The sequence below is a fragment of the Aphanomyces astaci genome (assembly GCF_000520075.1).
Source record: "Aphanomyces astaci strain APO3 unplaced genomic scaffold supercont1.20, whole genome shotgun sequence".
In the NCBI taxonomy this organism is placed as follows: Eukaryota; Oomycota; class Saprolegniomycetes; order Saprolegniales; family Verrucalvaceae; genus Aphanomyces; species Aphanomyces astaci.
Window position 1 is genome coordinate 780364 of NW_009798283.1, and position 16749 is coordinate 797112.

The window sequence follows — 16749 nt, forward strand, 5'->3', positions numbered from 1 at the left end:
ATAGTAATTAATCTATACTTCTCGGAGTTCCGGTACTGTAGCACCAACTAGCACCTCCGTCATCTTAGGCCACCACGGGAATTGATTGCTACTGCTTCGAATGTATTACTATTTCAAATTGATTCTCATCTCGTCTGGCAACTTGAGCAAGGGATTGTTGGGAAGGTTACTATTACTGTGTTAGAGTTTTTGCGTGGAGTTCAAAAAGCAAACTCAAAGCCAATACAAATTAACAGTCGAAAGAAATATCCCAGTATATATATAAGTATATGAGTTATCGGGGACTCATCTGCCGCAAGTATGTGCGGTCAATTATCCGAGCCATGGCTAGGACATCTTCGATTAAGTCGAATATTTGGCAGGAAAGGCGGCGAAACGAACGACGTCGGCATGGCAAGTGTCTTGCACTCGAATGGATTGGGGGCACGGGATAACTTGCGCAGGTCCGAAGTAAGGGTCCTCCCCTGGCTTGGTCGTGGCATTAAGAGTCTTGGCAAAGCACACCGACACTTTGTCTAGAAAAGAATGGGAATCACACGACAACACAATGTCGTTCCATCCAAGCGGCGCCGCTTGGAAGATGGCGCGGACGTCGGACGTCTTGGCCTCGTGGCCGACATGATCCGCTACGAACGGGAGGCGTTCGCTGCTGACCTTGGTGCCGAGCGCGACCATCTCGCGGAGGTATTGCACTTGATGCATGCCACTGCACGTCCAGTCGAACGTCGGCGTAGAGCCCGTGTACCCCCCGTCCCACATGTTACCCACGTCGGTGGCAAGGAGGAACGGCCAGTACTGCTGCAGCGTGTTCGCGCCACCCGCCGCGGCGATGCTCGATGGAAGGAACTCTCCGTATTCGTACCGACAGATTCCAGTTTGAGCCGTGCCGTCGGTGTACGTGGGTATGAGCGTACTGGACACGAGCGACGTACGCATGGAAGAAGTGGGAGAGGCGCAGAGCGCCACGTCGGTTGTCGTGCATACGTGAGGCGCCCACACAGCCGTGTACACCCACAAGTCGTGATCGCCAAAGCCAGATCGATCAATCTGCGCAGCGTGCGTCGCCACAGCAACTGCCGATACACCCAGCCACGTCGGTGCCTTCATCTTGGAGAAAAATAGTGTGAATGTTCTGTTGGAAAAGCAAGAGTGAAATTTCGAAACGGCGGCAGTTGCAAGAGTATCCGTATAAACACGCCAAAGTGCTGGTACATATGTAAGAATGGTGCTTGGCGCATCACGAAATTTGTAACGTGGATGGGCCGATTTATGTTTCTTGATTATTTCCATCAGTTTTTCTGTTATACGTATGATACATACATTGTTGGAAAGGTTATTTCAAGCACTTTTACCTAAGTATTGTGCTTTTCATCCAATTTGCCCATTGTTTTTTGTCGCACTAATCAATGGATGACAAAATTAAAACCACACGTTAAACAACGTAAATCGAGAGTCTGGCACATGAGCTAAATAAAGACAGGTCGTTATTTACTGGACCATCTCACGCGCAAAGTGGACGAGACCAACATGCAGCGCGATCGATTGAACGTCGCGTTCCCATCGTGTTGAATCTTGTTCCGCTACGTCGTGAGAGTCCAAGTATCAGGCGAACGATGTCAACTTCAATGCCATAAACTTGGAAAGCACAACACATCTCCAATGCATGTCGATGATGCTGATCATTGTAAAACAAGTTGAATAGGATAAAACCGTGCACCCACCAATTCTTAGCCAATCAAAGCATCACGAATAGTTATAATTCAACGCATCCGTAAAATCACGGCTGCCGTAATTATAGGATGAGTTTTTATTAACTGTAAAGCATGGTTTTAGACCTGGATTAGCCAAAAAAAGTGAAAAGCACAATACTCCCAACAATAATGATAGATTTAAACAGTGTCAAGCTGGCAAAATTAATTTCGCAAACATGTCACTTTACACTAATATCGACCATTGATGTGCCGATATTTATACTTGAAGCAAGATGGGTGATACTTATTCGACGAACAGCATAAAATTAAATTATAAAGGTTTATTACATTGTGTGAGGTATAATATATTGAGAGTTTGTACTGTTGTTCCAAAGCAGTACTTTTTCCCTCCATCATACTACTCCGTCCCAAATTACCTCCACGTTTCAACTTCGACTCACCTCAAAATTTGACTCATTTACCCAATTTCTACGAAATTTGTACCAATAAGAAGCTGGGAATTCGGTGTTTTGCTTGCTCATATCTATATTACAGGTTTGTTGGATAATGTACAGTACACACTATCATCAAAATAATATTGCTCCTCAGCGCAGAATTAACTGTAAAATCACTCACCGGACTTGATTAATGTAACAAACAATAAGCATGCATATACAGAGGTAAAATAAACGCTATAATATAATTATCCTATATAAGTACTCATCGCCTGGTTTCTGCTCGAGTCAGGCAGACATCCCTGCCGTAACCATGGTGTCAGTCCTCGTCCTCTATATGGACAATGCTCATGTAAAAAGTTTAGGCCAATTGGCTCGACCACTTGCTTGTTCACAAGAGGCAATTCACTCTATACAAAGATCATCAGTCTGATTTAGGACAAATTTAAATAAATCCTAGAAATAAATACGATTTTGCGCCAAAGCTTGAGGGAAACGTGGAGGACAGATTAGTACTTCGTATTTCACAAGTTCAATTTGACAAGAGGTTTTGTTATGTCCAATTAGATATGAAAGGCAATCCTATCGGTTAATTGAGTTTGGATTATCATTTTTAAGACATTCCTCCGCGAGGGCCGACACTAGAACCACATGTTATGGAACCCCTTCGCCAATTGTAACGCAATCCTATCGGTAGAAACATGCTGGCCGATCAATGAACAATCTGCACATCAATGGTCGACCACGTAAAGTGAACAAGAGTTCTCTACAGCAACTGTCGATACACCCAGCCACGTCGGTCGATGCCTTCATAAAAATAGTACTCCGTTGGAAAAGCCAGCGTGAAATTTCCAAACGGCGGCAGTTACAAGGGTATCAGTATAAACACGCCTCTGTGCTAGTGTGCTGGTAGGAATTTGGAAAGGTGCTTCGCGCATCACGAAATTTGTAAGACAACAAGAGGTCTCTACAGCAACTGTCGATACATCCAGCCACGTCGGTGTATTCATAAAAATAGTACTCCGGAGTATGAACCTTCTGTTGGAAAAGCAAGCGTGAAATTTCGAATTGGCAGCAGTTACAAGGATATCAGTATAAACACGCCGCTGCGCTAGTGTGGTGGTAGGAATTAGGAAAGGTGCTTCGCGCATCACGAAATTTTTGAGTGAACAAGGGGGCTGTCTCTACAGCAACAGTCGATACATCCAGCCACATCGGTGCATTCATAAAAATAGTACTCCGGAATATGAACCTTCTGTTGGAAAAGCAAGGGTGAAATTTCGAAACGGCGGCAGTTACAGGGGTAACGTTATCAGTATATACACGCCGCTGCACCATTGCTGGTAGTAATTCTGCTAGTAGTGAATTGGAAATGATCCTTACACTTCGAAGTACTTCGTAATTCGGAGCATAAATCTCAGTTGGTTGTCGGGGTTCCAGTAATATCGTTACGTAGAATATATATATATTTGATGAGCACAATCGGATTCGACATCGCTTACACTATGGAAGGCAATTCAATCAATATGGAAGTGATTGCGAATCTCTTGAGTTGGGTTCTTTGAGTTCTGTGTAAATTGAATTAGTGTGATTCTGCATTCAGTGTTGGGTTAAATGTATAGTCGTCGACGAAGGGCTTAGTGTAAGGCTGCGCAACTACTATTAACATTCACACAAACTCAAATATTCTGTTAATGTATTTCAAAGCACAAAGTAATACGTCACACTACAGCCCCCCGCCCGCCCCTCAAATCAAGTGCATCGCTACTATATGTATGAACAAATATGAAGTTGGGATTGGGGCTGTGTTCAGTTGGTAAACAATTTATATACTACGTAGTAGTTGGCGATGTGTGGCATAATGTCGGCCAGGCGTAGGAAGAGATAGTGTTAGGTGATTGTGGGTGAGGAAGTTACATGCGACCTCCATAGCATGTTGCGCATTACGCTAGTGTAATAGTCACGATGTCAATTCTCCAGGATATCGAAACTTCGAACCTTATTAACTTTGGGGGATGATGCTATTAACTGTAAAAACTGCCAGCATATATGTTAATGGTGATAGGATTCGATGCTGCGAGGTCTGTACGTTGATTTGCTGTGTAATTGCGCGATGAATACATATTTACCTCCCTCAAACTACAGTCTAGGATTCAATGCAGTTATGGGGAAGGACTTTGAAATGTAAAAGGGGTGGTGCAACTACGAGTCAATCTATCCCAGCTAACGTTACACCTTAAATCAGCACCCCCAAACTTAAATGTCGAATATTAGTATTGTGTGCAGTACCAGCCCCCTTCACTCATAGCTACATGTACTGCAGTTGTTCACCTATGAACGATAATTTTCGTTTAAGAATCTCGTAGAATGCTCAATCATGACTATCGTATGTCGCTAGAAAACACATACGCCTTGCATCTCCTGTCGATGGAACGGGAAGTCATCAAGGCTTCAAACTATATATTCACAACAACAACAAATCAAGTGAAGCTATAGTTTTCGGGAAATAATATCGTACTATGTAGTAGTATACTTCACATTTGTCGAGTAATATACAGTACAATCATAGACTAAATTTCTGTACACTAGTGTGGTAAAGGGCAGAGGCAACCACCCGTCGGCTGAAACGAGTGGCCATGACCAAAACTACAAATGCTACAGCAATCTAACCCTCAAATAATGCAAGCCATATCTTTATTGGAGCAACTGAACTAACTGTACTAGCAGAGCTGCTCGCTCTCAGGAAATCACTGCAATAAATAAATTTGTCATAACGTTACTAGTGTTCAAGTATCGCACATTCATTGTTTGCAATTTGATTGTGCATGTGAACACTAGTAACGTTATGACAAATTTATTTATTCGCAAAGTGCAACAATGCTCATCAATGAGAAATGACGCCGTTGATCCGACACATCAAAATGACAAATTAATAAGGTAACCAACGCTACAAGGACAATACATTGTACCAAGTCTTTAATTTCGTAGCGTTGCGTGTCAATAAATGGGATCTTTCCAAGTGCTGAAATTCACATCTTCATGGCTGTCACTACTTTAGCTAACGTTAATCAGATGTGATTACACTAGCTAGAAAATGTTAGCTACGCAGCTAGCTACAGTACAAGAGTGCAGCTGCAATACTATTGGCTTGTATCTAGCCACAATAACTACTAACGTTAAGTTTAGTACTTCGAAGTAGTTAGTATTTATCTGCTCAATTGTGGCAGGGATTCAACAGAGTTGTATACTCTGTTCCATATCTTTTGCAGCATTTCATTTTATTTTACTTTTTAACTCATTGTTTGTATGCAACTGCAATTTTAATACACACTTGTAGTTTGTATACCTATCATAGAAATAGTATAATAAATTTGGTCTTAAATATTAAGGATGAAAACCCAGGAACTTGGACGCCTTTGTCGACACTTTTGCAGGACGAGTTAACCCATTCAAGCCATGCCAACACTGTGGCCTTACTAGAGGTCATCTTGATCTCTGGTAACATGGGAAGCTAATGATAGGCACTTAATATACGCAAATGCTCAAAATACGGCCTCCACTCGAATCACAAACTTGGGGCGACCTCAGGAGCACATTTGGATGCCTCAATGAGCTGCGAGTGGATGGGGTGAGTAAGGACATCACACGAGCATACAGACTTAAGCTTACAAAAATACAATCACTGTCGACTGCGCACCGCAACATTTTCTGATTTGAAAAATAAGGTCATGGGAGCACATTTGGATGCCTCGATGAGCTGCGAGTGGATGGGGTGAGTAAGGACATCACACGAGCATACAGTCTTAAGCTTACAAAAGTGCAATCACTGTCGACTGCGCACCGTAACATTTTCTGATTTGAAAAATAAGGTCATAAAGTTTAGGTCTGACGGCTTAACTACTTTGACTTTTCCGGAACATGAGGTATCAAATCAAAGCTGGAATGTGTATCTATCGAATGAGCCAATCCGCTTGCGATTACGAGGAGAAATGCAAAATTTAGTCCAATCAGAAGTCAAGTGCTGCAATCATTATGGAACTGTACAGTAGATACCTTGTTTATTAACATTATTAGGATTGTACTTTTCGTAGCAAGCAAAGTACGTGAACATTGACAAGGTGGCCACTATGACTACTCCCTCACCAGCACCAACAAGCCCCCCAGACCGCCAAACGCCCTTGAGAACAAGATCGTGTTCCCCGCGGCCATCTTGTAGGCGCCGTTCTTCAACGACCGCTTCGACGCGGCCCAGAACTTTGGGGTCATCGGCGTGGTCATCGGCCACGAAAACTCCCACGGGTTCGACAGCAGCGGCCGCAACTTTGACGGCGACGGCAATCAAAGCCGTGGTGGAGCGCAGACGTCGGCGCTGCCTTCATCAAGAAGGCGCAGTGCACCACCGACCAGTACATTGCCATGGAGGTGGTGACCAGCCATGTGACTGGCGCCGTGATGGGCAAGGTCGATGGCTGACTCACGCTGGGCGGTGAAACCATCGCTGACAACGGGGGGCTCCAGGCGTTCCAGCAGTACGCCAAGACGACGCAGTCCTGGTACACGACCCACACGGGCAATAAGACGTACTTTTTGGCGTATGGCCTAGCGAGGGGCGAAAAGAAGAAGACGGTCGCGGCACTCAAGGCCAACCTCGTCCTGGACGTCCACCCGCCCGGCAAGTAGCGCGTCGTGGGGGGCATCCAAAACCATGACGAGTTTGTTTGCCCGCGTGTTTCAATGCAAACCCGACACGGCCATGAACCCGACTAACAAGTGCTACATTTCGGAGTAAATTAGGGAACTGTAGTCTGTATATGACTGTTAACGTTATGAAAAGTTTGTTTTGGAATAAATGACGTTAGTGATGGGATGCACAACATGTGTACGTCGAAGTTCGGTACTCGACCCCAGCTAGTACTTAATCGTACATTTCTGTATTTTAATAGCCTGTCATTCGAAGGGGGTTGCCCCAGGGTGCAATGAAGGCGGGATGCTGGACCATCACCCAAGCATTGCTAGGCCAACCCATAGTTGCAGCCCGACCTGTGCGTAACTCTCACATTCGGCTTGAACCGTCCGATGCACACATCCCTGTCGATCCCCCTACCGACAAGTTTGCCTGGCCCTTTCAAAGTTCTTTCCTTTGGCCCACGACGTGGCCACTCATTCGAAAGGGCGCCGTGATTTTTGCGACGTCGGGCTGCTCAGTGGGTCCGTCAGCGACGCCTGGTCCGGAGGGGGGGCAGTATGCCGGTCGCATTGTGTGGGGGCTGCCCGAATCTCACGTTGGGACCTGCCACCATATTTTGCTGTGTCGACATGATCCACAGACGCATATGCACACACGAGGAGTTTGATCGCCCAACTCGCGACTATCGATACAGCAGTACAGGTAATGTTGCGTGGACATTTGCTCACTGGACTGCCGTCAACACGGGGTAATCCCGTGCAGACAAATGGCACGAACGCGGCGCGAGGTTTAGGCAAACCCGACACATCTGTCGAGTACACTGGTTCTCCTGCCGACTCGTAACGAAAAATAAGATACCGTACGTCGCTGACGGACCCACACTTCGCAACGCAACGCGATTGTGGGCCTGTTGTGCAGCCCGACGTCGCTAAAGTCACGACCCCCTTTCGAGTTCGTGGGCATGTTTACCTCGTCCAAAGAAACGTAACGCGTCGACCCACTTGCACACGACCGTTAATTCCGTTGGTAGGGAAATTGGCATAAAAGAGTGCTGCGTGGGGGGGGTCAATTGTGGGTGCATCGAAGGTACAGGTCCAATGTCAATGCACCAGCACGTACATGTTGGGCTGGATGGCCTACCAATGCTCGGGGGTGTCGCCTAGCGTCAGCATTCTGTGAATTACACCCAGGTGGAAATCCTCTTTCATAAAGGATATGGAAAGGAAGCTACTAGTATACAATTCCCTCGCTCTGGAGGAGAAAGGCTAGAGTGACAAGAATGACAATCTCAGCAAGAAGAAGGTAGCATACTGAAGTCATCTGCACAAGTCCAACCAGATGATCATGATGGGAAAACGGATGGTCAACAAGCAAAATAAGGTGCTGAACTGAAGGATCGACGGAATAACCCCAGCATCAGTCTCCCCCCGACCCATCTGGTTCATAACGGCATGGGGGCAACCACGATCTGGAAGAGTCATGTCGGCCGGTCTACCTCGCCCAAACGTCAACGGACGATTCGTTCCCAAGTTCCTTGGCCATACTTCACATCCTTTTATGAATCCTGTGGCAGCCCCAGTAGGTCGAGGCCTCAGGTCGATCCGTTTGATTGCACCCTCGAAGGTTGTCGGTCGCTGGCGGTTAGTCGCGTGTGTCTGCGGCGTAGGAAAACCAACAATGACGCTCGCGCTGAAGCCCCTTACGACATTGGCATCGCCCGTTGTCGTCGACGTCGTCTCGCGCGCTAATTAAACAGAAATGTATCACATACAGACGACAATAATGGCCTACGCGATTTGCCCGTTAAACGCTGCATCTGGACATGCCATTGTTCAAGGGCAGGCCCCCAGGGGGCTTGGGATACTGTACCAAATCCAAGTCGAAACCAATATTCTACGTAGTACATGCCGTTGTAGGGAGTTATAATTGGCTTGAAGTAGACGTATTTCTGATCTCGTAGTGGCATTTCAGGTCCATGACGATACACTGTAGTGTGAGGCTTCATTTTTCTCCGAAAATTTCAATAGGGGGAGTCAATTTAGGAAAAAAAATCAATTTTCATTTTCGATTCTACTTTTTCACTCTCTGCTGCTGTCTCGGACGCGAAGTCTACTGTAACGTTGTTTATGTAAGCTTACGGTTATTAATAATTACAGTAACCTTACTCCAGCAAGTTACACCGTTTAAAGGAATGCCCTAATTGCATCATCGACTCGCTGGATTTCGCCGCCATGATTGACTTTGAATGACAAAATCCAATGCCTGTGTAAGTGTACTCCACTGAGATACGTTTTGGTACGTTTTTTACACCTCAAAGCACTCAGGCGCTGTGTGAAGGCCCAGTTGCCTCGTACAGATTTCACGGTTCTGGTTTGTGAATAATGGCTCTAAACTCAGATTTGTAAACAAGGGGTCGAAAATTCAACTACTAGTAGTTTGTTTCCAGTCAGATTTGTAAAAGGATGTAAAAATAGCAACCTGTTGGTTGCGCTGGATACCATGTGTCGAGTAATAAGCAATGGTCGAGCGTTAGCCCCATACTACTGCACTGTGTGTATGGTGATCGTACTGAATCTCCATCACAACCAACCATCCAACGTCCGTTTTTGTTGACATTTTGAGACGTTTTTGAATCTGCTCTCGCGTGGTGCATTGGGCCGACTGGGACATGCATCCATTAATATTACGGAGCTACTGGTATTGAAATGATGAACTAACAGTCGACTCTATTAACCAAAGGTTATACTCTCGGCTAGCAAGGACCCACGATCGAAAGGGGTCAAGCTTCGCCTCGATGGCCAACAACATCTCAAACATCTCAAGCATACTCCGGAGTACTTGGCCATGACTAGCTATTCAATTCTGTTGCATTTCACAGGTCATATGTTGACGGAAAAACAGAATCCGCGTTCAATTGAGTTGCAGACAAACATGTCGCAACCGTATCCATTCGAATCTTCATATAGATTCAAATCATAATCAAAACGAATCTTCCCAATTTGACACAAATGCTGCCAAGTGAGGTCAGTTTTGAACTTACCTCGGCCATCCCAATGACAACAGTTCAAACGCCGCAAGTCGACTACGAGGACTTTACCAAGGGCCAAAAGATCCACTCGCCCCACTTGATCCTTGCCAACGAAGACGTGGTGGTCGCCCAGCTGGAAGAAGCGGGGTATGTCGAAGACAAGACGTTTGCCGGGTTGCCCATCCACTTGAAGATTTTGTGGGGGCTGTTCTACTTTTGCCTGTCCCTGGCCTCGTTGTACTTTTTCATGGTGGCGGTCAAGGTGATTGGCGAGTCGTTTTCGTTGTTGCTCGGGTGCGAAGCCAAGGCCGCGTTCGAGTTTGCCCACAACCCCATGGCGGGGCTGATTGTGGGGGTGCTGGCCACGGCTATCTTGCACTCGTCTGGCACGGTCACGTCCATCACGGTGGCGCTGGTCGGGGCGAAGGGGATGACAGTGCGCCAAGGGGTGCCCATCATCATGGGGGCCAACATCGGCACATGCATCACGTGCATCATGGTGGCGTTCGCCCAGGTGGGGAAGCGCGACCAATTCGAGCGCGCCATGGCGGCGGCCACGGTGCACGACATGTACAACATTTGGTCGATGCTGATTCTGTTTCCTGTGGAGTTGCTCTTCCACCCGCTGGAGCTGGTGTCGTTGGCCATGGCTGGCGGCAAGACCGAAGGCTTCTTCAAGTCCCCCGTGGACGTGGTGGTCAACCCATTCTCGGACTTGATTATCAAGTCGGACCGGACCATGATTGAAAAGGTGTCGACTGGTGCTGTCAAGTGCCAAGATGCCAAGTTCCTCCGCGACGGCATGTTCTACAACCAAGTCGTCGTGGACAAGTCCATGAGTTCGACCACCGCCGGCGCCATCTGTGCGTCGATTGGGTTCTGCATGCTCGTGTTTTCGCTGGTGTCGTTGGTGCACATGCTGTCCAAGCTGTTCCGAGGGTCCGCCCAAAAGGCCATTCGAAGGATGCTCAATTTCAACCCGTACCTGAACATCCTCATCGGGACTGCCATCACGTTTGTCGTGCATTCGTCCACGGTGGTTACGTCGACGCTGACCCCCATGGCTGGCTTGGACTTGGTCACGCTCGAGCAAGTGTACCCGATTGTCATGGGCGCCAACCTCGGCACGACCGTCACGGCTCTGCTGGCGTCGTGGGTGACGGGGTCCCCCGATGCGGTCGCGATGGCGTTGGTGCACTTTTGGTTCAACACGTGGGGGATCCTGCTCTTTTTCCCCATCCCTATCACCCGCTACCCCATCCTGCAATGGGCTCGTCGGCTGGCTTACTACAGTGCGCGTTGGCCCGTCGTTGCGGTGGTGTTTCTGTTGATCTTCTTCATTGTGGCGCCTGGGCTTCTCTTGGGCTTGACCTACATGTTCAGCGGCAACACGGTTTCGTTTGTGTTTGGCGTGGTTCTTGCCACCGCCTCTGTGCTGTTTGTGCTGGGGTTTTACTGGTGGTACTTCAAGAAGGGCGGCCGAGCCAAGTGGCATGCATTCTTGGAAAAGAAAGCCGAGTTACACCGAGGGAAGCAAGGCGCCATCGAATCTGCTGCATAGAGTTTTTAGTTGCCCGTGGAACCTGCTTGGTTTTAAAATTTAGTTATTATTTTTACATTTATGATGGCTTTGCCGCGAGATGACAGTAACGTTATAATAGAAACGTTATCGTTACACTGTAATCCCGGTTGATTGCTCTGTATTAGGGGTTTCGGGGATTCGGAATAGCCTTTCTGCTAAGAAATCGCTTGTGAAGCTCGGGAAGGCTGATAGAATTACAAGCTGATAGGTGTGCAATCGTTTACTAGGACTACTCCGAATACTATTTTAGATTCGATATACTTAGATGTACTATATGGTAGAATGTCTGCATTTAAAATTACTACAAGCAAGTATAAAGTACAGACTTGTTGACGAATGGGAACGGAGAGTTGCCCATCGATGTCGGCCGACCTGTGGCGTAACGTTATGTTACAGTTAAATGCAATTTGTAGCCATGGCCGACATGCAAGCCCTCCACGTGGCCTTGATCTAGTACAGGGATCTACCGAACTTTAGGTCTATCGAAGTTGCACGGTAGTTATACCCAATCAAATAATTTCTTGTGATACGATGCTGTGATTGGTCAAATTTTTAGTCTCCCGCCAAACTTGCAATTCAAAAAAATACTGACCCCACTTTGCGGGGCAATCAAAATGACACGCATCACGTACCCCATCGCGTTCAAGCTCGAAGCTTTGAAACTCCTTGAGACCTTGTCCGACTATAAGGTAGCTGCGCTCCTTAACGTCGCTCGCAGGGCTCTCCGCTACTGGCAAAAGCAGCGCAACGAGCTCCTTGCCTACAAAGGCAACAAGAAGCGCCTTAAGGTGCGTCCAGGAGGCCGACCCGAACAGTTCCCGGACCCGCCAGGCCTAGTCCAATACATCAACGACTTGCGTGACGCTGAGCGTGCACATGCCTTCGGCATAACGTTACAATACCTGTACTTCGGCACAATCCATGGCAATGGGAAAATAGCTCAGTGGTAGAGCATCGGTTTCTTAACTCAAGGGTCGTCGATTCGATCCCCGGCTTCCCCGGATTACATGTATTTCTGCAAGGATTTATCCGTCCCTCCTCTGGGGAATCCGGATCGGTCGAAGCACGAGGTATGAAGCGTTGAGCGAAGTAAAAACCGAAGATGCACGCACGTTACAATTGGCGAAGCGGTTCCACAACATGTGGTTCTAGTATTGGCCCTAGCGGAGGAATGTCTTAAAAAGTACAATTCCCTCATTAAAACAGTTCCACTGTTGCTTTGACCCGAAATACTGTTTCAATGAGGTATATATGGAACTGTGTATAATCAGACCACCTCACCTCTTACTAGGGGTTAAGTACATCTCAGTGGTTAGCTACCGCTAACCACTGGCGATGCAGTTAACCCCGGAGATTTAGCATCGTATGTATTCACCGGGGGTCCCAGGTTACAGGGCTACTGGCGAAAAGGTGTATCCGGATGTAATAAATCCCTCATTGACAGTGAAACAGTATTTCGGGTCAAAACAACAGTAACGTTAGAACTGTTTTACAGTTAATGAGGAAATTATTCTCTTAAAAATGATAATCCAAACTCAATTAACCATGGCAATGGTGCGATCGACTGTTTCGATCCCCGCGATACGACGTATGGACTCTGGAGTTAGGCGTATGCGTTCGACTAGGCCGTCGGGTATCGAAAAGTCATCTCCGGTCAGGGGGATGACGTCCGCCTCCTTCCCTGGATTGGATGCTCCATGGACACGCCAGAAGTACAAATCCACACTTTATATATTTCACCTAGTAGTACTAGGCTATGTAGTATGCCGTGAGGGGGTGCAATGCATCACGGGGGGGCAATGATCAGTATTGGGGTTCTTGTTGCCGTGTACACCATTTGAGGCGGGGCAACATTGAAGGGCTTAACGCTACTGGATCGAGTGACGGGGATTGTGTGAATAGGTCGCCGTTGCTATTTCTACCAAGAGTCGCAACGCTATGTTTATTAATGAGAACGTCCGCGGGGGCGATGCTCAATGTTGGCGTTCTTGTTGCCATGTATACCATTTGAGCCGGGGCAATATTGAAGGGCTTGTAACTACTGGAATGTCTGTTCGAGTGATGGGGATTGTGTGGATAGGTCGCTGTGTTTATTAATGAGAACGTCCGTAATATAACTGACTATAGTGGTGTGCTGTTTGTCGAGTCACAACTCTCTTCTCTTAGAGTACAGTTAATACACAGCCGCCTTAGGAATGGGCGACTTCACATGGCTGGTGTGCACGACATTTGCATAGTATTCACCAAAGACGTGTACGGCATGCTATGTGCCTGGAAACAGTGCGTTGGTGAGGAATGCGTTGACGCTCAACCAGTGATCCGTCACGCCAAGCTAGACACTGCTTGTGCAACATCATAATGGAGTTTCATTCTTAGCTACGTTGCGGCGCGACTGCCGCAGTGATATATCCGAAGTCTCACGAAGCAGTCAAGTTCAAGGACGTTTCGTATGTCGGCTAATTGGCCCATAAGGGCGTGTATTATAAGGTCCTTGTGTCGCCCTCACCCTGCTTTTCAATGGACTCGTCACGATTCGAAGTGACCAAACCATACACGCCTTGGATGTCAATCTCGGACGCTTTCGTTTGATTGCAACGTTGAGAACGTTGCATGGTCAAAGGATAGCCACCTTACCTCTCATAAATTTGGCATTCCACGAACTATGTGCACATCCTTCGAAATCAAGGCGGCGTCTCACATGGTATGTACAACATGACACTTCCAATACGGCCACCATCAATGCTACGCAATGAGGCTACTACAAGTTTGCCGTGACAGAAGTGACGCTGAAAGGTGCGAGTTGAATGACGACTACTCACAGCCACTGACAACCCAACGAATTTAATTAACACACACCGCCATACACGACGCATACGGGGTCGCCCATCTGAGATCATCCCACTCCTACTGCAGGCCCACAGCGAAGCTCTATACATATATCACACCAGACGGTATCATCGCTTCCGCGCCGCATTATTCCGACTTATCTCCAGGGGTGTAAAGTCGCCGACAGACATACTCACCTCGACCTACTTCAGCCCTCATCTCCACGACATGACGGGATAGTTTTCTTCCACGGGACAGCACGGGCGGACACCAAATAGGGACCATCGTATCCCCCCCCCGACTACCCGCTGTTGTGTGAACACCATCCCCACTATATCGGCGAGAGAACAACGAACAATCTTGCCGAATACGACGGCTTGGTGGGCGGCTTCAAACCAGCCAACGCGAAGCGTATCACGCATGCCACTGTTTACGGCAACAGCTACTGTACTACATATCCAACCCAACCCATCGAGGTCGCTTTTTACACCCAGACCTCTGCGGTCCATACATCCAGGCTCGCACCCTGGCAGCACAACTTCACCTGGATCCATCACCGGCACCACTACAACCAAGCTGCGGATTTCTTATCTAAACAGCCACCGGATGACCTCTGCAGTAAGTCCTCGCTCCACGCAGAACCCCCCCCAGCACATTGCCTCATTCCTGGATTACCTCGACCTGGACCAGGGATGGGCCCCCGGACTAAACTCCCATAGCACTTAGTTATCTATTTATAACTAGTACTAGTCGACCTTCCACCAACATCAAGTTAGCCATGGGGGTCACTATCGATATGACCACCATGGACGAATGTATGATAAACGTGATGGCAGTCCCGATGAGGATGTTCAGGTACGGGTTGAAATTGAGCATCCTTCGAATGGCCTTTTGGGCGGACCCTCGGAACAGCTTGGACAGCATGTGCACCAACGACACCAGCGAAAACACGAGCATGAAGAACCCAATCGACGCACAGATGTCGCCGGCGGTTGTCGAACTCATGGACTTGTCCACGACGACTTGGTTGTAGAACATGCCGTCGCGGAGGAACTTGGCATCTTGGCACTTGACGGCGCCACTATATCTGGACATGCAATTAGTTCGTTTAACACAAGGAAGGCTGAAGCCGGAAATACAAGCGGATAGTTTGCGGCCATCCACGCCCATCTCAAAAACCGCATCAAAGTAATAAAAAGGACTACGCAGGGGAGTAAAAATTGGGTTCAAATTAGAAATACAGTTTGATTTCTTGATCTTTGGAAGGCATGTCCGTGAAGGTCACAGGCCAGGCGCAGAAAACTGTTTGAGTACTTCTCGGACAAATGACAATGAACTTCCTTGGATGCCTAGTCAATGTGTAAGCTTGTAAGCTTATTAGTATTGTTTCAAAGACATGCCCTAACAACCTCAACAACTCGTTGGATGTCACCTACATACCGTATTCCACTACCGGTACAATATTTTAGAGTCCAGTTGCCCAATCAAGATTTTACGGTCTGGTTTGTGAATGACCTTCATATATCGGCTGATCGCTTTGAAGTGTAAAATACGTACCATATCGTGTATCTTGGCGATTTGTAAAGACCCAACACCCAAGGGGAGTAGACTAGCATGGGGAGTAGACTAGCATCGGATTTTGTCACGAATCGTGGTACCGTAAGCATTCTAAATAATGGGTCGAAAAATTGAACCAGTTCGTTTCCATTCGGATTTGTAAATATATCAAACTGTCAGTTGGACTGGATAACATGGGTGGACTGGATAACATGGGTGGACTGGATAACATGTGTGGACTGGATAACATATGTGTCGAGTATTAGGCATTGGTCGAGCGACAGCCACACACTGCACTGTGTGTATAGTGATCGTGCTGAATCTCGATCGCAACCAACCACCCACCGTCCGTTTTTGTTGACATTACTGGAGCTATTAGAGACTCTTAAACTGACTGTCCACTCTATAACCACAAGGTTATACTCTTGGCTAGCAACGTCCCGGGTCCAGTTTCGCCTCAATGGCCTACGATATCTGATACATCTCATGTATACCGGTACCCCGGAGTGCTTTGCCACTAATAGCTTTAGAATTCTGCAGTATTGTACAGATACTACAAACTGGTCATATGTTGACGGAAAACAGAATACTTGTCCAATTGAGTTGCAAACAAACCGTATCGATACGATCTTCATATAGATTCAAATCGTAATCGAAACGAATCTTGCCAGTTTGACCCAAATACTTACAAACATGGAGGTCACTTTTGAATTTGCCTCGCTATCCCAATGACCGTTCAAACGCCGCAAGTCGACTATGATGACTTTACCAAGGGCCAAAAGATCCACTCGCCCCACTTGATCCTTGCCAACGAAGACGTGGTGGTCGCCCAGCTGGAAGAAGCGGGGTATGTCGAAGACAAGACGTTTGCCGGGTTGCCCATCCACTTGAAGATTTTGTGGGGGCTGTTCTACTTTTGCCTG

General features: G+C 47.3%; 7 protein-coding genes and 1 pseudogene across 8 annotated transcripts in view; 7 read left to right on the plus strand and 1 right to left on the minus strand.

The window, feature by feature from the left end:
- The first annotated feature begins 233 nt into the window (after positions 1-233).
- H257_08883 (hypothetical protein) lies at positions 234-1168 on the plus strand. The gene has a single exon (XM_009834958.1). The coding sequence runs from the start codon at positions 526-528 to the stop codon at positions 1120-1122; it is 597 nt and encodes a 198-aa protein (XP_009833260.1). The 5' UTR covers positions 234-525; the 3' UTR covers positions 1123-1168.
- Positions 1169-5874: 4706 nt separating this feature from the next.
- Positions 5875-6826, plus strand: H257_08884 (hypothetical protein; the record flags this gene model as incomplete). Its single annotated transcript, XM_009834959.1, has 4 exons — positions 5875-5918; positions 6363-6445; positions 6507-6607; positions 6665-6826. 4 exons carry the CDS (start codon positions 5875-5877, stop codon positions 6824-6826), a joined length of 390 nt encoding a protein of 129 aa, XP_009833261.1.
- A 25-nt stretch (positions 6827-6851) lies between these two features.
- H257_08885 (hypothetical protein) lies at positions 6852-7676 on the plus strand (the record flags this gene model as incomplete). Its single annotated transcript, XM_009834960.1, has 3 exons — positions 6852-6931; positions 7104-7428; positions 7536-7676. The coding sequence occupies 3 exons, from the start codon at positions 6852-6854 to the stop codon at positions 7674-7676; spliced, it is 546 nt and encodes a 181-aa protein (XP_009833262.1).
- Positions 7677-9816: 2140 nt separating this feature from the next.
- H257_08886 (hypothetical protein) lies at positions 9817-11537 on the plus strand. Its single transcript, XM_009834961.1, has one exon. The coding sequence runs from the start codon at positions 9842-9844 to the stop codon at positions 11420-11422; it is 1581 nt and encodes a 526-aa protein (XP_009833263.1). The 5' UTR covers positions 9817-9841; the 3' UTR covers positions 11423-11537.
- A 520-nt stretch (positions 11538-12057) lies between these two features.
- H257_08887 (hypothetical protein) lies at positions 12058-12393 on the plus strand (the record flags this gene model as incomplete). The annotated part of the gene is made up of 1 exon (XM_009834962.1): positions 12058-12393. The coding sequence occupies one exon, from the start codon at positions 12058-12060 to the stop codon at positions 12391-12393; it is 336 nt and encodes a 111-aa protein (XP_009833264.1).
- Positions 12373-12444, plus strand: H257_08888 (annotated as a pseudogene). The gene has a single exon. The product of its transcript is annotated as a tRNA-OTHER (tRNA).
- Positions 12445-14929: 2485 nt separating this feature from the next.
- H257_08889 (hypothetical protein) lies at positions 14930-15364 on the minus strand (the record flags this gene model as incomplete). Its single annotated transcript, XM_009834963.1, has 2 exons — positions 14930-14974; positions 15017-15364. The coding sequence occupies 2 exons, from the start codon at positions 15362-15364 to the stop codon at positions 14930-14932; spliced, it is 393 nt and encodes a 130-aa protein (XP_009833265.1).
- A 1190-nt stretch (positions 15365-16554) lies between these two features.
- Positions 16555-16749, plus strand: part of H257_08890 (hypothetical protein) — a gene marked incomplete at both ends in the record, with an annotated part of 760 nt that continues 565 nt past the window's right edge. Inside the window, one exon of the mRNA XM_009834964.1 lies at positions 16555-16673. Coding sequence (XP_009833266.1) covers positions 16555-16673 — 119 coding nt within the window. The remainder of the gene's footprint in view (positions 16674-16749) is intronic.